This window comes from Micropterus dolomieu, linkage group LG04, assembly GCF_021292245.1.
Source record: "Micropterus dolomieu isolate WLL.071019.BEF.003 ecotype Adirondacks linkage group LG04, ASM2129224v1, whole genome shotgun sequence".
NCBI lineage: Eukaryota > Metazoa > Chordata > Actinopteri > Centrarchiformes > Centrarchidae > Micropterus > Micropterus dolomieu.
The window spans coordinates 19,032,710-19,057,792 of record NC_060153.1 but is presented as its reverse complement, the minus strand read 5'-3'; the positions used below and the strand labels follow the sequence as shown (position 1 = coordinate 19,057,792).

At 39.8% G+C, this 25,083-nt stretch overlaps 4 protein-coding genes across 7 annotated transcripts in view; 3 read left to right on the top strand and 1 right to left on the bottom strand.

The window, feature by feature from the left end:
• Positions 1 to 9,528, bottom strand: part of prkcaa (protein kinase C, alpha, a) — a 178,428-nt gene extending 168,900 nt beyond the window's left edge. For all 3 annotated transcript variants that reach the window (XM_046046364.1, XM_046046365.1, XM_046046366.1), the window contains exons 1-2: positions 9,196 to 9,528; positions 6,833 to 6,864 (exon numbers count right to left, since the gene is read on the bottom strand). In XM_046046364.1, coding sequence (XP_045902320.1) covers positions 6,833 to 6,864; positions 9,196 to 9,362 — 199 coding nt within the window. In that variant the 5' untranslated portion in view covers positions 9,363 to 9,528. The remainder of the gene's footprint in view (positions 1 to 6,832; positions 6,865 to 9,195) is intronic.
• A 2,391-nt stretch (positions 9,529 to 11,919) lies between these two features.
• Positions 11,920 to 15,955, top strand: LOC123970014 (beta-2-glycoprotein 1-like). Of its 2 annotated transcripts, XM_046047859.1 has the most exons (8): positions 11,920 to 12,031; positions 12,425 to 12,604; positions 13,478 to 13,574; positions 13,977 to 14,053; positions 14,247 to 14,432; positions 14,587 to 14,766; positions 14,971 to 15,168; positions 15,533 to 15,955. In XM_046047859.1, exons 1-8 carry the CDS (start codon positions 11,962 to 11,964, stop codon positions 15,640 to 15,642), a joined length of 1,098 nt encoding a protein of 365 aa, XP_045903815.1. In that variant the 5' UTR covers positions 11,920 to 11,961; the 3' UTR covers positions 15,643 to 15,955. The 2 variants fall into 2 exon arrangements, with proteins under 2 accessions (XP_045903815.1, XP_045903814.1); XM_046047858.1 differs by lacking the exons at positions 11,920 to 12,031; positions 12,425 to 12,604 and adding an exon at positions 12,639 to 12,727.
• A 955-nt stretch (positions 15,956 to 16,910) lies between these two features.
• On the top strand, positions 16,911 to 23,369 carry LOC123970471 (beta-2-glycoprotein 1-like). Its single transcript, XM_046048516.1, has 8 exons — positions 16,911 to 17,145; positions 17,850 to 18,026; positions 18,611 to 18,707; positions 19,195 to 19,271; positions 19,507 to 19,695; positions 21,136 to 21,315; positions 21,747 to 21,944; positions 22,801 to 23,369. The coding sequence occupies exons 1-8, from the start codon at positions 17,070 to 17,072 to the stop codon at positions 22,863 to 22,865; spliced, it is 1,059 nt and encodes a 352-aa protein (XP_045904472.1). The 5' UTR covers positions 16,911 to 17,069; the 3' UTR covers positions 22,866 to 23,369.
• A 675-nt stretch (positions 23,370 to 24,044) lies between these two features.
• The window catches only part of nol11 (nucleolar protein 11), a 10,140-nt gene continuing 9,101 nt past the window's right edge, over positions 24,045 to 25,083 (top strand). Inside the window, exons 1-2 of the mRNA XM_046048481.1 lie at positions 24,045 to 24,247; positions 24,818 to 24,931. Coding sequence (XP_045904437.1) covers positions 24,101 to 24,247; positions 24,818 to 24,931 — 261 coding nt within the window. The 5' untranslated portion in view covers positions 24,045 to 24,100. The remainder of the gene's footprint in view (positions 24,248 to 24,817; positions 24,932 to 25,083) is intronic.

Genomic DNA, 25,083 nt, shown 5'->3' with positions numbered 1-25,083 from the left:
ACAAGCAGTTGGAACATCTTAACTCTAAGAGCATGGCCATGCAATGTTAACTATAGGACAAGAAATCCCAGAACAAACCAAGTCCCTAATAGCTAATTTCCACTGCTTCACCAGCATAAGATGAAGGGATTGAATATATTAGAGTGTGTGAGTAAATGAAGAGATAGAGGGTGGCCATATCGAAGTATAGGCATAGGCCACTGCAGAGGACAGTTTTCTGGCTCTGAGCCCAAGAAATGACAAAAGACAAACAACGGAACAACCAAATACGTTTAGGAAAAAAAAGAGAAGAAAAAGAGAGTCAGTAAACTTGGTACACCAACAAAATTCAGCTCTTAGCATCAAAGCTGTTTGCAATGAATCTGTTTCTTTGTTCCGAGCCGCTTTACAACAGAGGAGGGGGGGGGGGGGAGAACAGAGACACAAACAAAGGCCCGGTCACTAAGGTAGCAAAGATAAAGCAACAGATGCAGGGTGGTCGGTGGATTCACAGCCCTGACTGAGGCTGAAGGCTGATGAGAATCTCAGGACCACAGTCAACAGGGCATTCATGTCTCAATTTCTTCTAAAAATTATTTCTTGTGGTGCCAAAAGATGGAATAAAAATTACGTTTGCTGGATGAAATTGCGACAGAAATGAAAAAACGATCCTCCAGCTCAGCCCTTTTTAAGTTTCACTTCCCCATATTTGTGTGGGTAAAAAAATAAATAAATAAACAAAAACAGATTGCTTACAGAAAACTGGAGAACAAAAATCTTTGGAAGTTTCAATTCATTTTTAGCATGCACAGAATCTGAAGGGGCACTCAGGAGAATGAGAACAGTCCCCTGGATTAGTACTTAAAAGTTCCATCATTGCGGGTTTAAAACCCCTGCTAGTTTTATGCTCACAGCTATTTGCTATTACACCACTAAATTAATGTAATTGCGGTCTATCTAAGAGATGAAACTAAGGACACTACTCCTGAAAAATAAGTTGTAGTAATTCCACATATTCATATAACTATGTGAACTAGAAATGTAATATCTTTTGCTGACAAATAAAAGCACACTTGAAAATAGCTGCTTTACCACTACACTGCAGAGATCTGTTGTTTTCCCGTAATTTCACTGTAAAAGCATTAGTCACTGAGGCACACATCAGCGTGGTTTAATAAACCCTCCTGTCTCTTTTGAAAAGATGGAGTTTATTATAGACCCCTGGGGGAAATAAAAGCATGTATGTATGACACAAATCTGCCCCACAATAGAAATGGAGCTGTGGTGCCATTAGATGCTGGCTGCATCTTGATGTCTATATTTTCATGAACATGTTGGACAATTTGTAGTTATGGGCTAACACTTTGAACTGCACTGTATATGATGAATCCTGGCCAAACCACCAGATAAGTTGTGTACACAATCTGGCTCGTCTTCCTGTCCGCTGGTGACACTGCAATGACGCTGAACCTTGAGCATCAAAACTAGGCTTCCAATGCACCTTCAGGATGTAAAGCGCTCAAATGAAGCAGGAAAACCATCGACTGGGAAGCACATGATGCTTGAGGAAGTTGATATTGGAAAGATAAAACAACAATAAGAAGTAATTGTTGGATGTGTGTGGCAGCCAGCATAGACCATGTACACCCAGAGTTTACCTTTCCATAGACTGTCAACAGAGGCGTTATTGGGATGACACTGTGGCGGATGTGCACAAGGATATTCTGAGTATTGCCCAAACACTGAACTGCACAAGGTAAACAAAGCCACCGTGCATTTATTGGGTTTTGGCGGATGAAAACCTTTGAAGTTATTATTTGTCTGACACTGTCAAAGTTTGGTCTCACACATCAAACAAGACCACTAACCACAAAGGGGCAGGGTTAGTTTATGTATGAGTTATCATAATACATTCTGCCATATCATAATTAGTGGTCGACCAATATGGGTTCTTCAGTGGCCGATGCCACTGCCGATATTTAGAGAGCTGAGTGGCCGATGGTCTATATATAATGCCGATTTCAAAATAATGAACTGCATTATTCTACACAGTATAAAAATATATATTCAGTAATGGTTTTAGATTAGATCTGCAGTCATTTAGGATGATATATCAGCCTCGTAAGTTCAGGTATTGGCCCATGCTGATTATCTCAAACTGCCACATATCGGCCCAATTCATCGGCAGACCGGTCTATCACTAATCAGAATACAGTTTTGTTTCTTAGCAGGTTTGCTGTTATTTTGTACAGTACAGAATCATAATCACAACAAAAACAACTGGACTAAATGCACATAGCTAGCGTGGTGAAACAGGGGTCAAAAATTCATCACCCTTGATCTGTGCATGCCCTCCTTTTTATGGCTGGACATCAAGTAGTCTTCTCCTTGGGAGGCAATAGCAAAACTCATGGGAACACTGGAAAGCCTCAGGTGAAATTCAGTTATCTCTATCCAATACATGTCCAATACACCAAGGAACTCAGAGGTCCTCCTCAAGAAACCATTAAGCAAGCACATATCCATCAACTGCATCAACCCTGCAGAAAGTCTTATTGTTGAATATGGAGCAGAAAATCAGTCTTCTACAGTCTCTACTGTGTATGGTGCAGGAAAACCCTTTCCAACAAGAATAACAAAAAAAACTTTTTGTGAAGCCTTTGGTTTTCATTTCATCTCTACCTTTATTCACTACTCTTCTCATGTCTACCTTTCTAGTCTTTGCAAAGACTATAATTTAAATGTGTCTTTGGAGGACAAAGTTCAACAAAGTAGCAGTTTACGGGATTATTTTCAAATTGATTTTGCATTCTCTGCCATTCTACCAAGAAGCCAGAAAGAACATCAGTTTCAGCCAAAGTTTTGGGGTCTAAGTACTTAAGGTTTCCTGCGTCATATTTGTCAAAAGAGACAAGAGTGAGCATTAGCAGACCTAAATGGCTTAAAAAGCCTGTTATTAATAAAATATCAAATAGGATCAATACTGTGGTATGCTCAATTTATGTTTTGGTCTATCAGCTTACAGTGGTAAGGCACAATGGCCTCATAATGCCATCCACATCCTGTTAGAAAAGTCACTTTGTGGCAGAAATCCTGGACGTGCTAGAAAATCTGGAGCATGGAATGAACATTACAGTAACACTCCATTCAATAAGTGTCTCAGGTTCCCTTGAAGAATGCACTTGACCCCCAAACAGTGAAGGAGTGCTCCAGAGACTGTGGCTTACAACAAATATGTTTAGCTGAAGAACAGGCACTGACACTGTCGGCTTGACCCTTGGTGAATCAGAACTTCAAGAGATGAAAACCAAATGAGAAACCCTAACCCTCAACTCAGGCTCCAAGGTTTCTAAAGACAGTGTGAACTTAAGATCTGGATGGTAAATCTGCTGAGTGACATGGGTACCAACTGCCGGGCTGTACTACGATGTCAACTAAATGGTGATTTGAGACACCCTGCTTCACAAGGGGTGCAGGCCAAAGTCTTGAACTAAGACTCTACAGAAAAAGTAGCCAAGTGACGACAGACCGAGTGTTCCCAATGCAGACAGCATCAAGAAAGGTGGTTACTGGTATGCTTGTGTGTTTCCACAACATTAAACCCTCCTCAACATTAACTATGCTCTAACATTTCATCTCATGTGTCACGCTGAGAGTGGTTTGAATTGTTTCAACTGTGCCCATAAACTCTGGCAATATTAAGGTGTTGCACAATGGACAATGCTCCCATCACCCAGTGTATCTTTACATCATAGTACAGTACCATCACTTCATCGTATGCTCAAACATGCATTAGTAGGGCTGCAACCCATAATTATTTTCATTATTGATTAATGTGCCTATTAAGTTCTGGATTCATAATTTGGTCTATAAAATGTCAGTCAAAGACTGAAAACGGCCAATCACCAATGAACATTTTCCAAGGCCCAAGTTGACATTCAAATGGCCAGTTTTGTCAAACCAACAGTTCAAAACCCAGGAAAACAGAAAAAATTCACATCTGAGAAGCTGAAACCACTGAAATTCTGGATTTTTACTTTTCATGATCCATTCATTTTTTTTCCATCAATAATCAGTTATCATCGAGTTACCGTTAATGACAAATCTGACATCCCAGCTGGCAAAACTGTTATGAACAGTGTATGGATTTATATAACTAATCTTGTTTCTTTTGTCTGTCTTTAATTATTTTCTCATTTGGTCTCTTTGTGTGTTTGTGCCTAGATTTTAAGGTTTGTTGATGGTACTGTGTTGTTGTCCTGCGTCTTCTGTCTATTGTTTATGTTATTTTATTTAATCCCAGAACCCATTCTCTACAGGAGGCCTTTGTTTCCTGCCAGGCCAGAAACAGATCTTAATTAACTTGCCTGGTAAAATAAAGGTGTAATAAACAAAATAATAATAATAATAACCACATAAGCGTAAATTAACTTAAATATACGACACACAATTTTGATTCAGAAAAGCCTGATCAAAGCCCGCAACTTCAAGCTGACGACACTGTCAATTACCTGTGTGGTGTAATACTGTGCAGCCTACCCTATTCTTAGAAGAGGGACATTTGCAGGGCTGAAAATTAAATGTCACTCTTGTTATAGAAATGCCACTCTCCAGTTTATCACTGTCATTTTCAAGTAGTTCCTGAGAGGCTCGCCGCCTCTGCTGGAGGATTTGACCCTCATGTTATAGAAGCTTAAGTTAAATAATTGATGGCTAAACAGATATTATAAAGTGGGGACCTTTCTCTCTTTGAATAGCTGTAGTATAACCAATGAATGAATCACCTTCATCTTGATATGGCATGCATTATTTATTTACAGGTCCAGGCATGGATTTATAATGGAGGGAAGAAGCATTGGTCAGATTGATGTTTTCAGTGTTTGACGCAGAAGGAAAAATCTCCCGAGCAACATTTGTGTGTAAGACTACTGCCATACTGCTGCCTCTGACGTACTCCTTATCATTCCATGTATCATCTCCTGTATCAAAAGCTGACAGACAGCAAGGTAGGAAGAAAATGACTTGCTGTGAAAGCAGAGGAGGGGTTCGGCGGACACGGTGACGATAATGTCAGGTTATGCAAAAACACGTTAGGCTGTCAACACTCCGACACCTTGGACTGACTCATTACCGAACCTAGTTTCACACAAGTGAGAGCCAATACTAGAAGCCTGAGAGCAGACTGTATCTCACCTCTGTGAGAGGAGATGACATGGAAGAGTGGGTGTTGGGTTGTTCGCTGTCTTGCCCGCCTAATTTACATGCAGAGACGGGCTAACGTGCATGTTCATATATGTGAACGTTTCTCAGACACAGGCCCTTACAGACACTATAAACCATCTAAATGTATTAGTATGATGAGTAATGATTCATTAAAGACCTCTGTATGTCTCACTCTAACAGACACTCTCAGGGCAAGAGCTTCTGAATCACTGACATCAAACGCCTGGCATGGCAAAATGTTTATCTTTAAGTCTTCAGCAGAGAGAGACTGTCTTCTGTTCTCGCGAACAACTCTGGGCAAAGAAATCCATCAATAGCGTTTCCAATCCAGGTCATTCACTGGATGCCTATTGTACGGTTGTAAAACATTTGTGACAATAGCCATCATCTGATAATAACTGGTACTACTACGACTTTCAGAAATGTTGCAACAGAAATCACACTTCGTCAGAATGCAACAATTGTGTCTACAATGTAAATGAGAGACGATGTGTATTAATATAGAAGTCTGCAGTGCATTTTGACATAACAATATTTTATATATGTTGTATTTTCCTTTATATTTAATAATATCTTATCATTGTGGCACTCTTGAAAGACAGGATTCTATTTCAGAGATTCAGTAAAGGAAAAAAGAAAACGAATTCCAAATATCCAGCGACGGCAGCACTGAACACTACATCTAAGTGTCTAAGTGAAACATCAGTTTAACGTCATCTGCTGTTACCTGGGCACTCGCCGTCAGAGTCAGACTTTGGCAAGGCCAAAAGTTTCCACATTAGATGAGGAATTCTGAGAGTTGATGCGTGCTGAAGCTCAAAATGGCGGGTTGATGGGAAATACACCTTCAGCGATGTTCATATTTGTGGGCATTTTCCTCTCTTCCCCTCTATCCTCTTCACTTTCTGCCCCGCCTTTTGTCAATCGCCTCACCTGTCATTCTCTTGTTTTCAGCTCACACAGCTGATACCAAACACTCTTCCATTAGTCCCTTTTGCCAAACTGTTGTCCACCAACAGGTCTGTTTTTTCTAAGCAAAAGCATTTTACTGATAGTAAGCAGTTGTATAGTACATTAAATTCAAATTATCACCGTGATAATCAACTCAAAAGAACTGTTCGCAGTATGATAGATATCAGAAAGATTAATTCATAATATTAGACCACAGAAAGAAACAGCAAAACCCCTCTAGTTCAATGCTGCTGAACACTTGCTATACTGTTAAATAATGAAAAACAATGTTATTCTAGGCTCATTTCCTTTAGGCCACATGATTTAGACACATTATGACTGCAATAACACCAACCTGACTGTGGGTAAACAAATAATGGCACGCTTGCAAAATAGACAACAAGTCAAAAGCAGATTGGAAATTGTGCGTGAAAATGGTTATGAACGTTTGGGCACGTTGATTATGAGAGAGAAAAATGGATCAACCCTAAGTGTGATGTGTTCATGTGACATGTGTAAAGCAGCAAAGGAGATCCTACAATATGTGCAGACATCAGAGAAAAGCGGAATTTCCTAAGGCCTATGCGCATGTCACACACACACACACACACACACACACACACACACACACACCTCGTAATATCTGCGCGAGTCAGATGTCAGTCAATTTTGTTTTTACCTTGGCACTGGAATCCTTGTTTTCCAAACCCCCTGTGAAAACAAAAAAGGCTGAATTAAACAGTTGTTTACTCTCTCTGCCTCACTCACACAGAAAACGCATGTACATCACTATTGAACGTGAAAATTGCAGGGCTTTCAAATGTTCACATTTAGCTGGAAGTACTGATTGTCCTCTCCCCCAACCAAATCGATAAAATAAATATTAAAGAGCACCGCTCAACACAAACACTTTATGACCAAAGTATGTGGACTCTCCTGTGTTTTTCAAGATTTGGAGAAGGCCCCTTAGTTCCATTTGAGGGAAGTGTACAGCACACAATAATATTTTAGACAACAACATGCTTCCGACTTTGTGGCAAGAGTTTAGGGAAAGCCCTTTCTTGTTTTTCAACATGACAACAATGCCTGTGAAAAACCGAGGTCCACAAAGAGATATTTTGGGGTGTCTGGGGGGGACGGGGGGCTTGTTGGGTTGGGTTGCCGTGGAGGAACTTGACTGGCCTGCACAGAGCCCTGACCTTAAACCGATCCAACACATTTGGGTTGAACTGAAACGCAGACTGTGAGCCAGACATCAGAGCTGACTTAACTAATGCACTTGTGGCTGGATGGGAGCAAATCCCTGCAGCCAGGTTACAAAATCTTATAAGAAAGCCTCTCCAGAGGAGTGAAGGCCGCTGCATAATAGCAGCAGACTACCACCCGTAGTTTTGGAATGAGGTGTCGCATATGCATGTAATGTTTGGGTGTCCACAAACTTTTGGTCACCTAGTGTGTGTTTTACTGCTGACGAATTAATGATTTGATTATAGATCACACTGTCAGGAAATAAAACAATGTTGTAAACTGAAAACTATACAAAAAAAAAAAAAAAAAACAACATAATGACAAAATCCAAATATAATTAAACATCACAATTACAGGCTCCCTTATTTAATTTACAAAGCAAAGCAACAAGTTGTTGTCTTTCAGTTTCATGGTGAGCTTGTGCTAAGGAGGTGTGTTTGACTGGGCAGAGGTCAGGTGCTGTAAAGGCCACCAGCAATAAAAGGCCTGAGATCACACTTCCACTCGCAACACCAGGAGACTGTTAATGTGGGTGCAATCCTGCCAAGCTGCCTGCATGTTCACCCCTCTCACAGTTAATATAGAACTACACTGATAGCTCACTAGAAAAACAGCACAATAAAAAAAGTAAAGCCTAAAGCTAAACTGAAGACTAAACGGAAGTATGAAAGGTTACATTTATTTATTTGGTGACTCTTGAACCTTGAACTACTGACCTCTGATCATTACACTACAGGCTGAGAGAGAAGTTAAAAGGGAGACACAGACAAGTGGCTAGAGATCTGAATAGGCAGTCCAGATATAATGATCAGAAATATATGTTTGGAGGATTGTCTCCCCACAATCCACTAGAGGAAGGAAGTGCAGCATAAAGACAACACTCTGCACGTCACTGCCTACTTGTGTGTTTCAACTGAATACCATGTACATGTGTTGAGCCTTGTCTCTGCAGTTTGGTGAATTGCTTCTTCAGACGGGCTCACAGTGCCAGAAAACTGCAAAATTTCTCCAAAACAATCTAGACAGTGTACAGCTATGCAAGGTTTGTTTTTTGGCAATAAATACTTGAGTTGTAAAAACCAATAGATGGAAGGCTTTAAAACCCAGCTAATTCCTACTGACTACTGTCAGGGAGGGAAACCTATAACTCATCCAAAGACTTTAACCAAGTAATTTCCTCTGCCACGTCACAGCAGTAATGTGTTGATCAGGGAAGGCAACAAGAAAAGCTGACTTTAACAGCAGGAACAGTTGCCCCTTAGTACCCTGTTGAGCCTGATAACAATGGCACTCTTGCGGAAATGTGTTCATTTATGTTTTTGCACCAGTAATGTTGTTCTCAAACAGAAGTCCTGGACATTTTCGCAAGAGTGCCATCTAGTCCAACAAAAATGAAAATCAATGCTTTCAATTTTGCCAGGATATTTTCCCATGAGAGAATGGAAATAAAATCAAACCCACAAACAGAAGTTTCACTCACTCTCCTACAAACAGTCTCATCGTTATTTTCAGTGCTTCACCAATAACACAAACAACAGCATAACTCCTCCCATGTGGGACTGCTTGGACAGAATTTCGAGAGACTGGGATCTCTGGAGTAAAATCTACCAGGGAGACTACTTTCCCCGTGTTCAGTCACTTTGCAAGAAAGTCTTTCAGAAGTGTAGAGCTTGCACGAGCAAGAAGGGAAAGTTAGCCTTAAGTTTTATTTAGCAGGGTGTAGCCTACTGGACCGAAGTTATCCAATATGCAACAGGCAGGATTCGGGGGGGCGGTGGGATACGGAAGGCTTACCAGATGAAGTCGGTGCAGTGGCTGCAGAAAGTCGGCTGCTTGAAGAACCGGGCTATGAATTTATGGTTCTTGACTTCATGGACGTTTTTTTGCCTCAAAGCACCTTTGCGAGCAAACCTGTTCGCTACGTCCACGGTGGACGAGTCGTTTGAACTTCCATCAGCCATGTCCCCCTAAAAGCAAATCAGTGCTACAGCTCAGACTTGCTGTCTTGAAGTGTTCTTCTGTCCGTTTACAGGCGCAGCCCACAGAGTAGAGCCAGCAGAGTGCGGAGCGGGGTCTGGACCGGAGACACTGTACTTACTGTTTGAGGGCTTTCCCTGCCTGTCGATACCACCGGGCTGCTCCACTGAAAGCTCCCCACGCGGTCAAGTTAGCCAGAGTAAAAAAATGCTACATCCGGTCTCCACCTTCAAAGTAAAAGTCTAAAAAAAATGTTTTGTATTCAAAGTCCGTTGCGGAAGAGGCTGTTTTCTAGCCTCTGTGCTACCTGCCTCATAAGTCAAGTTAATATTATATGCAGACTTAGTCTACTGAGAACGTGAGTTGCAGTCTAGTATAGTATAGGGCATCTATGTACATTTTGCATATAAAGCAAGTTTGCATTACACCTCACTTGTTTCCACTTGTATACACACACACACACACATATATATATATATATATATATATATATATATATGCAGAGCTTTTATGGATAAGGGCTAGTTTTGACTAGTTTGCTTTAAAAGTGAGCCACAAGCTCCTTATACAACATTGTTATCATTGTTATTTGAAGTCACACAGTTGAAAGTGCAACTTTAACTGAGATTAGATGTTATCTACATTCAGATTATTAAATAGTCCACACCTAGTTTAAAAGTAATGCAGCTGTGATATTAAGATATTTAAAAACCTCTCAGTATTATGTAATACAACCATAGTTGAAAGTTGAAACATCATCTCTCTAAAACTGAACATAACCTTCATGAAGGTAGGATTTTTTTCACAGCTGTTGGACTGCATTAGTTTTAGCCAGAGGTAGCTACCTTAAAAACTGCCAAGTGAGTGTATAACTTGGTTATAATTTGATGATCATGTCCTCAGTGTAGCCCATAGACTGTATATAAAAAGGTGTAGCCCTGTATCTGTGCAGGCTCAGTTCCAGTCACTAAGGGGTCCATGCCTCTGCTGTCAAACAACACATGAAAGCTATACCCACCAACATTTTAAACCATCTAAAAGAACCCATGAAACCTTTCTCCAAATTCTGTCTTCTACTGTTAAACAAAGATGATTGAAGAATATATCCACATTGTCAGCTCTTCTGAGGATTAACCTGCAGCCTTCAGGTCATAAATAGGAATATCTAAATTGCCAAACTACTTAGGTATGTTAAACCAGTGGTGTGACTGTCCAAAGGGCTGTTTTGCTCATTTTATTTCTGAAACAAACTTCCTGCTCGTGGTCCACATGTGTCTGCTTAACTTGACACTGCTCCGCTCTGCTTCCTCCTTCACACCGGCTGATCTCACGCAACAGGACTCGCTGTGGGAGGGAAACGCTTGGTCCCGTTGCAGGAATTTAGGATGGGGCGCCCTCGTGTGCAACAATAGCGCGTTGCACATCTTTAGCTGCTCTGTACAAATTGTGCATTACATCAGTTCACATTCACACAACTAGGTCAATTAATGCTGTGTTTGAGTGGCAACCCTTTCTGTGGTTCACGCTCAGAATAATTAGCCCAGATGAATATTATGCAACTGTATTAAAGACTTGCCTAACCATCTTTGTAATGGACTTGGGCCTTATAAAGAGAAAACATGGGATAATAGTGAGATCACCATTGGAGATTGCACTTACCGTACTGTCTAACAAGTTTACACCTGAGCCTTAGGTTATCATGCTACCAACCATATCTGACCCCTCATCAGGCCCTGAGTCCAGAATATGTATTGTCATTTTAAATGTCCTCTGGCACTGCAGTGTATCATAATTTTTCAAACACAAGTAGAAGTATCTCCTACGTGATCAATAACATTGTAGTATTTTCAATTTAAGCTCACAGTGTTTGTCTCTGATAATGTGCTTTTGTGTCTTGCTACTACTGGTGTTTGCTTCAGCTGGATTACATTTTCTCACAGTTATGGAGGGTTTACCAGCTCTTTTGACTTGCTTGCTATCTCTTAATCTATTCTAAGTTCATCAATTCCAGCAGGTTCACTGACCAGCAGAGCACCCTAACGATCTCAGTCGACAAATATTTGAAAATTAAATCAGGTTAGGTAAACCAGATCTGCTCTTCCCCGAAATCAAATGATGTTGGGCTCACAGCCATTTAAAACATCCATCACTTCAGATAAAGTAAAACAGTAGTAAAAGAGTGAAAGCTTTTAGCTGCCAGTGACATATTTCATTTAAATAATGTTGCCTGTCTGCCTAGTTGAATCTACCCATTGAGGACATATGGTATTACTGGTAATCAACAAATTGTTTGACCTAGTTAGGTATTACATAATTTCAGTGATTATATGGTTCTGCAGGAGTCTCTATTTTTTATTAATAAACTGGACTACCTCCGCTTGTAGGCTGATTCAACCCATTCCTCCTAGCCTTTCCTAACCCAACCAAAAAGCAGGAGTTAAGACCTTTGTGCTCAATCAATAGGAGCTCACTCTGGCATCTGATTGGAGCAGGCTATCAGGGGACATTTACCCAGCAGCCCTTATGTTGGCTTTATCCCCACCCAGATGCAGGGGACTTTCAGAAGACTTCACTCCCAAGAAGATGGCTCCGAATTTGGCTTTGCTGGTCCTTAGCCAACTAGCTTTATACACAGCTGTAACATCTGTGAAAGGTAAAAAGGAGCAGGATAATTGCTTCATTTGTTTTTGAGCATGAAATTAATTAATTTTGCTTTTTGCTAATGCGCTGCAAGTTTTCCTGTTTGAGGTGCTGTCATTGTTACAGCTCTTAAGCACTGTCCTTTATGCAGTTTTGTATCTTATCTACATGTTCCACTCAATTGGTGGTATGGCATCATACTCAGTAAACTCTGTACAACTTTCCCAACAATACAATCTACACAATCTATACAATGGATTATGGGGTGTAGGCTAGACTGTGTCACGTAAAAAAAACCAAGGAACAGTTACTGATCTAATTAAAATTTTACCTGCAAAATGGGAACATTATTCCTGCAAATCCTGCCCCTTATATATTTCATATAATATTTCTGATCTTTAACCAGTATGTGGCCGACCTCCTACCACTGACGGGATTGATGAGTTGACCCTAAAACGAGTGTATGAGGTTGGAGAAGAGGTGACCCTCACATGTGAACGGGGCTATTTGCCTTCAGCAGTGACCTCTCAAAGGATGACCTGCACCGCCACAGGAGAATGGACACAGTCAGACCTGGTGTGCTCCCGTGAGTTTACTTGGATGTTGGACTTTTACTCCAATGCATTTTAACAATTCTTTGTCTTCTGGCTCAGAGTGATGCCGCACCAGAACAGCTGCAATTCTTCAATTGTTACAACACATTCAAAAAGTGAGCAAAGTGTTAACAAAAATTGGGCTTGTGCTGACCTTTTTAAAAAAACTCGCTCTAAAAAATGTCTCCCATGACCCTTAGGAGAAATAACTCCCCAGTGTGTTGTGGGGTTTATTTTACTCCATGATATCTACTTTCAGCTGCTTTACCTGCCACATGATGAGGTCCAAAATGCTGTTTCCTAGTCTTTTTCACTATGATAAGAACATAATTCTGGGAGGGTCATTATTGTATATTGTATATGACTCAGGAGGAAGGGGTAGTCAGAGGGAGTAATTTGTTAATTTTCACGCATGCGGGAATAGTCTTACACTTTTCTCTTACATTCACTCGTCACATGGCAGCTGCATGGGCTCCGTCAGCACAGGAAACAGAATTGATTAGTTCACGACTCTCAACTGTGGGTCTCTAGGTTTGAGTCGTTCATTTGTCACGTGACAACTCGGCCACAGGGCTGTGGTAAGCAGGCAGCACAGGAAACAGAAATGATTAGATCACGACTCTTAACTGTGAGAGTTTTTGATTCTCGTGCCACGAACAAGGAGCCAGGAACCAGGAAACTGTTCTGGTGGTCCAGTTGTTCAAGTGTTAGAACAAAAAGTTGTCATGGATGAGACCCACGACATTCGTCAGAAATGAAGTGTTTTCTATTGCGCTGCTGGCTGTCCTCTCTACAAATGATTTCTCACTCAGTGTTATCTAACTTGCAAGAGATGTAGATTCAGTTTCGTGCCATCTTTTCTCTAGCTAAGATGTGCCCAATCCCTGGACCTCTGCAGCCATTAGCAATGGGGAGGACAGAAGCTCCGTTCAAGAGTGTGCTCAACTACACATGCGATGACGGGTAAGACTGAATGGCCAGCCAAAGTCCCTTTATAGCAGTGGTTCTCAAACTTTTAGACCCCTAAACTGACACATTTTAGATCACGGACCCCCATTTGAAAGATTTTTTTCCCCAAGATCCCTCATCTGGTTGCATTTTTGCTTTTGATTATTTATTACAGAAAGTGTATGAAACCTATTACCAAAATAGTCATACATTCTGTCTTTGTGTTACTTATGGATGGAATTATAGTGAAAATAAATTATTCCCCTTTTTGCTGGGGACCCCCTGAAACCCTCTCAAGGACCCCTGGGGGTCCCCGGACCCCACTTTGAGAACCACTGCTTTATAGTTCCAAACAGATCATTACAAGTTGCGTTTACAGTAATACATGTCAGATTAATGTGAACTTTTGTTCGTCAGATACGTCATGCAAGGAGCCAATGAGAGTAGGTGTTTACATGATGGTACCTGGAGCAATCCACCACCTCTCTGCAAAGGTACTGGAGGAAAATATAAATTTATATTTATATTTTCGTGTAATATTTTAGAGTATATTTAATGGTGGTATATTTAACTCATTTTGTTGCCTAGAAAGAAGTATAAATAACATTTTGACTTTCATTCTTTTGGCTCACAGAGAGGAAAGGCTTCAGAGAGGGTGTCAGGGGTGTTTTTTTTTTCTCCCTACAGCTGTGAATTGTCCGCTGCCCAAGCCACCTAGAGATGGAAGAATCGTCCCTGACAAGCCAGTTACAGGAACCACCACCATTTATGGGCAAGGCTGGACATACGAGTGTAACCCACCAAAGGCACCAAGTTATGAGAGGGGAGCCTGCCTGGCTGATGGAAGTGCAACCGAGCCACCGTTGTGCCGGGGTACGCAGACACTGTCAGTGTGTTCTCTCTTCCCCTGTCATCTATTTCTCTCCATCCTGGTTTGTTAAATCAAAAAGAATTGTTTTTGATGTTTCAAATTGTGACTATGAAATAATACCTCCTCACATTTTTTACCTGTTTTTGAACATCCCAGAGGTGAGCTGCTCCATCCCATCAGGCATACCAAATGGTTTCATCACCTTTGCTGTGATGAGACAACACGGCTACAAGGACAAGGTTAAGTACGCCTGCAATGAGCACTATGTTCTGGATGGTGAGGCGGAGATACAGTGCCAAAACACAGGAAACTGGTCTTCCAAGCCAGTTTGCAGGGGTGAGTTACAGGAAAATCAGATCTTAAACTGCCCTAAGACTACAGTGTTGCAAAATATTCTGGATTCAGTTTATCAGCAGACAATAAGTAAACCAAAGTTAAAGTTAAAATTAACATCAATCCCATACTAATGTTATAATCCCCTGAGTGAATTGTACAACATCTGGTGAAAACATGCTTAAACATCTCTGTTTTTCCATCCAGCTCCCTGCAAAGTGGGCATCAAAAGAGGCCGTATCTTCTACAATGCCAAGAAGCTCTGGATTGCAGACCTGAAACCAAACAGAGTCCTTCATGGAGAACATGTTGTCTTCTATTGTCTGAACAGAGCTGAGAGCTGTGGCTACCCTGTGGCCAGCACCTGTAACGATGGAACACTCCCCATCCCAGAGTGCTTTGAGGGTGAGTTCTCGTCTGCGAAATACATCTAATTCAAACCTCTCTAGTTCCACCTGTTGAGGTCTGGATGCTCGACAGACAGTTTTTCACTAAATACAGCCAGCACCATAGTCATGACCTCGCAAGTCAAGTCCATGTCAATTACAGAAGTGTATTCAAAGAGTATGATATAAAGATGAAGACTGAGCAGTGCACATGCCTCCAAATATAAAAGTAATGCTCTGTTTACTTAGGCACCATAAGCACTTTTTTCTCTAAAAATTATACATAATAAGTCTTTGCCTTCATAAAAGCCTATTTTGATTCCATGCAGTCATGCATGTTATGATTATAGTAATATATATGCCTTTCTTTTTCTTGCTTTTAGAACCAGGCAAGGTGGAGTACAACTTAAGGGCCAAAACCCTTCCATCAGAAATCGCAATGTGTGCTGCTTCACCCCCTGCAAGCACTGCAAGACCTGCAAGACCTGCATAACAGAATGACCTGAAACAACATGTGCTCTGATAATATATAAAAGATAGGATCATGAATAATGAGTCTGTAATGATATGCTACTACTATAAGACTTTTATTATTGGTCACCTTCATCTTTTATTTTGTCATTTTCAAGTAATGATAGAGCAAAAGGTGTAATTAATAATAAAATATGGACGTAAAATGGTGATGTGGTACTGTAGAGAGTCATTGACCTAAAGAGCCTGTGTAGTTTCCAGTCTGCAGATATATACATACTGTACATACATACCTGTACCCAACACAGAGGTTAAAATTAAAAATGAAGATCTGAGCTATGTGTGTCCACAATTATCTGACATCATCTGGTCTCCCTCATAACTTTCATGTGACTATAACCATTCTTATGAGATATCATGGTGTAGACAACCCACATCCAATTAGTGATGAAGTGATGAGTGGTGAAATGCCTTCAAGACAATGACACAAAATTACACAAAGGGCGAGACCATAAAAAGATTATATCTGTGTGAAAAAGTTTGAGAACCACTGCTTTATTGCACCTCATCTTGAATATTACTGGAAAAGCTTTTTAAAACTTGAAAGTGTGACAGAAATAGTTAACATACATAACAATAACATGTTGTATAGCTTTGGTAATGCACCATTGCAAAATTTCATGGACATGTACACTTTCACCTGAATCAGTGCATCACCTGATTTCAACTCATTTGAATTTGGACATTGATATCAAATCTGTAGCCACTCTCTGCGAGGCAGTCTTTTACCGACGTACCATTCAATGTATCAACTTTTGCTCACACATGTTTGAGAATTCTATTCTAATATTTCATGTAATAACTTTTTTAACATCTCTTTGTCTTTCAACATTTGCTGAGACTGCATTATTAATTAGCCTTGATGCGCTATTTTTCTTTTTTATTTCTTTATGGTGTTGCATAGGGCATAAAGCAGGCCATGAAAAATGATGGAGGGGTGAATGAAAATTTCTGGAAACCTCATCACATTGATGAATTGTTAGTAATAGACAACTCAGTATTCCATGGTGTTCTTTTGTTTTATGTGTCTCATTATGGTAATCTATTTCAAATTATTTAAACAAGAGCAAAATGGGGCCGAATAAAATGTAAAAAAAAAAAAAAAGGTACATTTCAGTTGGTGCATAACATTGCAGCAATGAGGGAAAGTCCGCTGCTGGAGTGTTTCACTTCCAGTAAACTGTCACAAGGGTTACAATCTGTTATTGCAAGTAGCAAGCTAAAAAAGCAGACAACAAAACAAGGATCGGCAGCGAGCGGTTACTTCATGCTGCTCTTATCTGTTTACTTTTAGAGGAACACAAACAGCAGTGAAAGAGGGGACAGAGATTCAGTATTTGAACCAGAGACCAGAGGAAAGAACAGAGGAACATCTGCACTTAATCTACAATGGAACGCATGCTGACTTTGCTTCTGCTATGTCTGTTTGTGTTTTTTGCCCTTGTGACATCTGAGCAAGACAACGGTATTTGCTATAATTAATGGATTTTATTTAACATTATACATAGTACATAGTTATTACTACACTGTTTATATGACTAGCATCAGGGAATCTCTGAATCATACAAGACACAGATTCTAAAGGCATTTGCTTAACTTGTAATGATCATGTTTAGTGTCTAGTACAGGGATAAAAGCCAATTATTTCATTTCATTAGTTTTTCTTCCTTGTCTGTATAAAATTCTCTGTTCGTCACAAGAGAAATTTTTGATTTTGGTTTTGATTGTGATGTGTAAAGTTTCCTGTTGCTCATTCCTAGTCAAATGTTGCCAATGTTGTTAATTATACTGTTTGAATGGTTGACAATAATGTGCAATAGAATTGACATTGTTCAGCCCAATATGGCCCTAAGGAGAGATACATTACTTCAGAATAATCAGCTTCTGGTAAATATTGCTCTGAATGAGCTGCATTGAATTTTATTTTTTATAGTAAACAGTTAATGTTTAAAGTTAAAACTCCTTTTTTGATTACCATATAGTGCAAATCCAGTATATCACTTAACATTAATTTGCAAAAGTTTAATATAGTTTAATAATGTAACTGTAAAAATCTATTTGCACACACACACACACACACACAAACTGCTCTGACTCAGAGTCAGCACATGACTACATTCAATTTAAGAGTCTATACACAATTATCATTAAATCCTTTTGTCCTTGCAGTATGTTTTAGGCCTGAGCTGGCTGACAACATTGCAAAGGATGGGCTCCAGAGGTACTTCAGCCCCGGTGCAGAGTTAACGCTGTCCTGTGAACAGGGATACACCCCTGTGTCAGGACCTCGGAAGATTGTTTGCACTGCCAGTGGACAATGGACAAAAACCAAATTAATGTGCATACGTGGGTCTCCATTATTCTAGTGAGAACTTGAGGTCTTGTGACAGATAATCTTGTGCTGTAAATTTATAGATCAAAGGGTTTCTTTCAAGTTGAACAGTAACATAACCTTTTTAAAGGCAACTAGTTCTTGTAATATTCATATAGTTCTATAATAATGTAACTGTAAAAATCAATTGTATTAACATAGATTTGCCAATTTTACTATAAAATGAATACTCATTTTCAATGCTTAATTTTGTGAAGAATATTTATCAAGCATGTAAAGCAATGTGAACCCTTTCTACTAGATTATGATTACCACTCTCTTTATTTGCATTTGTATTATTAATGTAGATAAGCACATATTCTGTAGATTTCACATTTATGTTGCAGCATACTTGAATATTTATAATCAGTACTACTAAATAAGTTATTGGCAAGATAAATAACAGAGAACATCTTAGTCTGCACAACTAGATCACAATTTTATTAAGGTTGTACACAGCTATGACAGACATGTCATTTTGTTTGCATTATTCACAGAAAATAACAGAATAGCAAAACCTTCCATTTACACGTTCTTCTTACTGTATTCTCTCCTGCAGCAAAACGGTGCCCGTATCCTGATACAGTGTCTAATGGAGAACTGTACTATGAGGATACTGTGTACCAGAGTACCATCAACTACACTTGTCATGAAGGGTAAAGCAATCTTGTTGAATTTTATTGTTTGACTTGTGTCTTTGCTCTGTCAGCCACCTTGCTGTCCCTAAATCACTGGTGGCATTTTTTTAATGCAGAACCTCTTATCAGATCAACAGTTCCATCTAGTAGACTGTAACAGTAAAGCATGTTTAGAGAATTTGTGTCAACTAGCACCATGGTATGAGTGAATTGTGAAGATAATCACAGAAAAATCAAACGCTGGGAAAAAACATTGGAAGTGATACAATCAACTAACTACCCATATGTTTGAGTTTATATTTTCTCACCTTTGCAAATATGCAGTTGACATTCACTATTAAACATCAGCAGACACAACAAAGAGATGTTTTTTGGTGCCATTCTTCTCATCACATAGTAGGTGTAGCTAAACCAAACTCCTGATCTGAGTCAATGTTTATGTGTTTTGTCTATTCATCTGCAACATAAACATGAGCTGACTGAATTACATGGCTGCTCTGCACAGGTTCTTCTTGACTGGAGCCCACACTGCTGAGTGCCTTGCCAATGGAACATGGAGCGCACCAGTACCAGAGTGCAAGCGTATGTAATCCACTACATCCTTCCGCTAGACCAGTAAAATAAGAATACAACATACAATATGTAGTTGCTTTAGTACAAAAACATCTGTGACCTTGGAAGACAGGCACACAAATACAAATAGGCCTACATAGGCTACATACTTATAAACAATAGGGGGAAACACATAGCCTACAGCACAAACATGCATTATATGTCAAAACAAATAAATTGACATGTGCTGGCTCTTGCCTCGTAGCTTTTTCCTGTGGTCTCGCTCCGATCCCACAGTTTGGGATGATAATTTATGACAAGAGGATCAGAGGGAACACCACTGATTACGGCGTCACAGGGACGTACCGGTGCCTGCCTCCATACGTACTTTTTGGCAATGCGAGAGCTGAGTGCACTGCCAGTGGCGAGTGGACCAAGACACCTGAATGTCGAGGTATGAAGGTTTGAAAAGCAGGAGCTGCTGTATAATACCTACTGTGACAATAAAGTGGCCTACATGACTATAGTGACATTTCTGACTGTCTAACTTTGAACTGAGGTTCATAATTCATTCTTGATCTTGGTATCAGCAGAGGAGAAAGCAGTTGGTTGCGTCTGCTATGTTTAAATAATATTGCAGTAACGCGTTAATAATATTACTTTTCCCTATAACTAATTACTTTTCTAAAACAGCAATATTATTACTAGTTACTAAGGCAAGTAACGACGCGTTACTGAACGCATTATCCTTTAAGTGAAAGCGCAACTGTGCGGCAGGTCAGCGGCACCCCTTCTGATCCCACCGCCTGACATAATGTTAAAGGCAGTCAGGCAGGTGAAGTTGAAGAACAAATCAATCAGAAGTACAGCTAAGAATTTTGACGTAAGCCGCCGACATCTCTTTTGGCCTCATCTATGTGGAGCCATTTTCATACAATATTCGAAAGAAGATGTGGTTTAAGTGTGTGAAATGCAACAAATGGGCCTGCAATGCTTGCACCTCAGGCCAGGCAATTTATGTGTGCCAGAACTGTGACACTAAAGACATGTCTGATTAGTCAGATACATATGTAGGTTGTACACAAAATTCACATTGTTGCACATCTGTTTAGTTAAGAAGTTATACATTTAAGCAAGTTATCTGCAGCATTACATTCAGTTACCATAGATCTATTTGCACTCCAGAGAACGATTTTAAAGTTCAAAGAAAGAAGTTGTCCCACTTAATGTGTGCTCTGCTTGATTGTTGATTGATTTTACTTCTAGTTACAATTTGAAATTGAAATCAATATTCACAATTAAGTGTTCAAACTGTTTGATAATCCAGTGTGACAACTTACCTGCCGATGGGGCAAATTGTTAGAAGTGCACACTCTCTATTCAACAGTCTACAGCTCCATAATGAGATAAGATATTAAGATGTAATGAATACAAAACTTCTGCCCAAGACTTCATTCTTTCATTTGGTTTGACATTTGTACCATTGTGATGTACGGTGCTCAGTAAATATTAGATGGTGTGAAAAGTGTGACAACATACCCTCTCTTCCCTAGGCTAACTAGCAAGCTAATACAATTTCTGAGTAACTTGCCCAACACAATCACACATTAAAACAGAAATTCTCCTTCTGTGTGTGATTCCAGACTTTTATTGCACTTTCCATATTTCTGTAAAATTCTAAATGTTCAAATTTGAATATGTTTAGCCTTCACAAGAGTAATTACCAACTCAGAGTAATTTAGTAATTCACAGGATTCACAGATTTTGCAACACAGGGGTGTAACTGGCGAACAATTGGTAAAATATATATAAATTCATAATGACAGACAGCATGAGGTCTAGATAACATTTTCATTACCTCTCTAATAAAAGGATTAAATTGTTCCCCTTACAGTGGTGAACTGCCCTCCACCGGAGAACATTGACAGAGGCTACATGTCAAACCGCGAGCCGAGAGAGTATGACTTCATGGAAACGGTCAAATATGGCTGCCATGGAGACTATGTACTTGAAGGAAGCCTCCAGATTTTTTGTCAGCAGAATGGGAATTGGTCTGAGAAGCCATCCTGCAAGGGTAGGGCTACAACCAATATTGCAGTCATTTGACATTATTAATTTTGGCGATAGCTGCACCTGTTTCCAGTATGGATTTATGTATTCCTGTTCCCACTCTGTCCCAGACTTGTGGTGATGCCGATCCCATCCCAACCCAGTTCCATTACTTTTACTCCCAATTTTATTTCAATACCATGACTCTTTTTAATTAGCCTGCATTTTACAGAGGTGTAAATACAATAGGAAATGCTTTACAGTGTTGGTAAAAGTGGTAATTTAGAGACCACTGCATTTGACTTAGACCTAAACTGTCAATGCCAATTGATATAAACTCCTCCAAATTCCCAGACATATTATATGGGAACATCACGTTTCACGTTTTAATTTCTTTCAATATTACACAAAACACTCATCAGTATAATGTTTTTCTCTTTTCCTTGTGATTGACAGCTCCTTGCAGTGTTGGCATACAGAGAGGTAGGATATTATACAAAGGAAAGAAGATGTGGATAAAAGACCTTAGTCCTAACAAAGTCTTGCATAAAGAAATTGTCTCAGTCTACTGCGAGGACAAGGCCAGGAAGTGTGGTTATGCAGTGACAACCCAGTGCATCGATGGAAAACTCAAAATCCCAGAATGCTTTGAACGTAAGGAATATTTTATGACAAGCACAATGTATCATAAAAAGTAGCACAATAGTCAGGACACTAGATATGTTTTAGTTTGTTCTCTTTTCTTTATTTTTATGTTTGTCACTTTACTTATCACTGTTCAGCCTCACATCAGCAGTGCCAGCTTTGCAGCGGCAGATGTTTAATTGAAGTTATTAACTGCTCTCCTCCAACTCCAACTGTCAAATATTAATGGATTTAAAGTGACCATGTTTCAAAAACTTTAAATAATATAAGTTTTGTCCACTAAAATGATCAGAACAGCTGATGCACTATATGATCCAAGTGTTTCACAGCCAAATTATTTGCCCTCATTCTCCTGTTTCACTCAATTTGTTACAGAAAGGTTTCCCTATTTAACCCAATTCAAATTTTTACAATTTGTAGAACTCCAAGCAGAGGAGTACTAGTCTAACAATCAGTTGATGGCATAGGCTAGTCTGTGCAGAGCACTATCATCCCACACATTTAGGAAAACTGCAATACTAAGTATTCTCATCATATCATACATTTCCAAAAAGGAAATGTCATGACAGATGACATATTTACAGTCTCCTACACATAGGACTTGATCATATAGCAATTTCATGTCAATTATTGCAGCCACAAGTATTTTAGACCTGTTGTTACTCAACCTAGCCAAAAAACAGCAAAACCCAGCAGGAAAAATAGATGCTTTTGGATCTGTTCCTTGGATTATAAAAGACAGTTTGTTTTTCTGTAACATCAGATCATAGTTCAGAGTTATCTATACTTACATTATAGTAAGTATAAACATTCTAACCTGTTCTCTCTCTCTCTCTCTCTCTTGCTCTCTCTCTGTCTTTTCTAGAGCCCAGCAGAATTACTTATGACCTTTATTCAGGTTCACTTCCATCAGAAATCCAACAGTGCTGAAACAGAAGCGGATCCCTTCTCTGATGATAAATTACTGCAATATGGAATAGCCACTGGTGTGTTCTGGTCTCTAAAATGAAAGAACATGATCTCGCTCTTTGTGTTGCATGTTGCACAATTCCCACAAATTCTACATTCAGATATAATCTGACTCTGTTGTGATTATGAAATTGGGAAAGTTATTCTGCTGCTTCTTTTTCTGTTAATGATTCACTTAGGCAAGTCAACTTGCAATATAACCAAACAATATATGATTGGCAGTTGAGTTTAATGAATGGGATGTATGGCAATGTATTAATTGTAGCCACAAGCAGAAATGTCCAGGTTCAAAGTAATGAGATGTGGGGCTTTAGTAAAATGTTTGTCTTGACATTATCAGTTGTTTTAAAGCCAAAGGTGAAAGTGGACTAAACAATATTGTAATAAGTGCTCTACAAATCTGCCTTGTTGCAAATGTTCATTAAAATGTCTGTGATTTTGAAAGGTATTAAATTAATGGCCTGAGTTGCGTGTTTACTGACCACCACTGTCAAGATCATGTTCATTGTATACAGTTTTCCAAACTATTATAATAGTAAATAAATATAATATAAAAGGGTCATCATTAGCAAGAGGGGAATGGAAAACACATAACATAAATGCCCTTTAGTCACCTCTCTAAATCTGAATTAGCAATTGGCTAGGCTACTTCCCCCACACATGAAAAGTTGATATGTGTTACATGCATACATTTATTCCTCTTAAATCTCCTGTTTTATCCCCGAACAAGACGGAACTATGATTCATGACAGCACAGAAGGTATCAAGCAGCCACAAACTTGCGCTATAGGCTAAATTTTAGTGGTAGTTACTCTAGCCTAAGAATGGCAATGTCGGTCTTTCGTTTTGTCTATGGTGGAGATGCTGCACCTTATTAAATAGAAACAACTTAAATAATCCAGACTGTCCTCGAGACAAGTGTGAATGTAGCTCATTGGCCGTGTGGACATATTTTGATGGTGAAAAAAAAAAGGTCAAAACACAGTATGTAGACAAACAGACTGATCACAGATGGCTACCTGGATAGACAGTCATACTGATATATTGATAGATAGATTGATAGATTTTACCAATTTGAACACATCCATGGGTGCAGGGGGCAGTGCAGCAGAAACAGTCGTGGTTCCGGTGGCACTCCGAGATACATTCTTCTGTTCTCGCGAGGTCCGACGAGTTCCACTTTCTTCTCGTCCAGCATGGCCGCTCTGTATGAGGGATACACGTTGTGCGGACTTGTTCCAGCTCAAAATCTGTCACATTCAGGCATTCAGGGGATCGAAGCGGAGAGAGACAGCGACCATGTCGTCGTCACCGACTCAACCAGATCTATCACGCTGTACAAGGTAACGTTTAACGACTGTTTTGAGGAGGCTCTCCTAACCTGGGCTAGCTGATATAACGTTATGCGACCTGTAACAGTTAGCTGTAACTCGTGTGGACATCCTCGGCTGTTCATAGCAACAGTGATGGAAACCTAGAGGACAAGACTGAAACCTGAGCTAGTTATAATAGTAACTTGCCTCCTTTTCAGTTAAAACCGTAAGTAAAGCTCGCAGACGTTGGAGTAAACATCATGCCAGGCTAACGTACAAAAACAAGCAAATGTTAGCCAACGGCCGCTTCATCCACCGCAACACACGCACACATCTTGCTAACGAATGATGGCTTTGAATTGTAAGGCATAGCTTCTGTACAGCTCCATATACAACTACATAACCCACCGAACTGCTCCTTCTCAGTAAATGTCAACTCTCAGAATCGGCCTCGCTTGCTTGTGTCGTGATCTTTCATCCAACATGATGAAAGTTACACTATGGCTTGATCAAGCAGAGGAAAACGTTTTGTGTTGTGGCTGGTGGAGTCTTCTTTGGGGAAGTGGTATTAAGCCTTCTTGTGTTTTGTTTCTCTGACAGGTTTCAGACCAGAAGCCGCTGAGCAGCTGGACGGTGAAACAAGGACAGACCCTAACCTGTTCAGCAGTCTACAATTCACAGACCAAGGAGTATGTGGCCGTCTCAGACAGCAAGGTAGGCTTTCAGTCATTCCATTCGTGGCAAGGTGTACACAGCGCAAGTCTTCATGATAAGGATTCTGGTGCCTGCTTTGGATGCAGCGTCATCTGTACGGAGCCCCGTTGACTTGCTGTCAGATTGAAATTAGCTTAAAATTAACCTATCAG

What these genes read in the sequence shown, in the direction of transcription:
- LOC123970014 (XM_046047859.1), top strand. Translation starts at nt 11,962, where the DNA reads ATGGCTCCGAATTTGGCTTTGCTGGTCCTTAGCCAACTAGCTTTATAC. An exon ending in AGCTGTAACATCTGTGAAAG is followed by an intron (nt 12,032 to 12,424) that starts GTAAAAAGGAGC and finishes ATCTTTAACCAG; the next exon opens with TATGTGGCCGACCTCCTACC. An exon ending in CGAGCCACCGTTGTGCCGGG is followed by an intron (nt 14,433 to 14,586) that starts GTACGCAGACAC and finishes TGAACATCCCAG; the next exon opens with AGGTGAGCTGCTCCATCCCA.
- LOC123970471 (XM_046048516.1), top strand. Translation starts at nt 17,070, where the DNA reads ATGGAACGCATGCTGACTTTGCTTCTGCTATGTCTGTTTGTGTTTTTT. An exon ending in AACTACACTTGTCATGAAGG is followed by an intron (nt 18,708 to 19,194) that starts GTAAAGCAATCT and finishes TGCTCTGCACAG; the next exon opens with GTTCTTCTTGACTGGAGCCC. An exon ending in AATCCCAGAATGCTTTGAAC is followed by an intron (nt 21,945 to 22,800) that starts GTAAGGAATATT and finishes TGTCTTTTCTAG; the next exon opens with AGCCCAGCAGAATTACTTAT.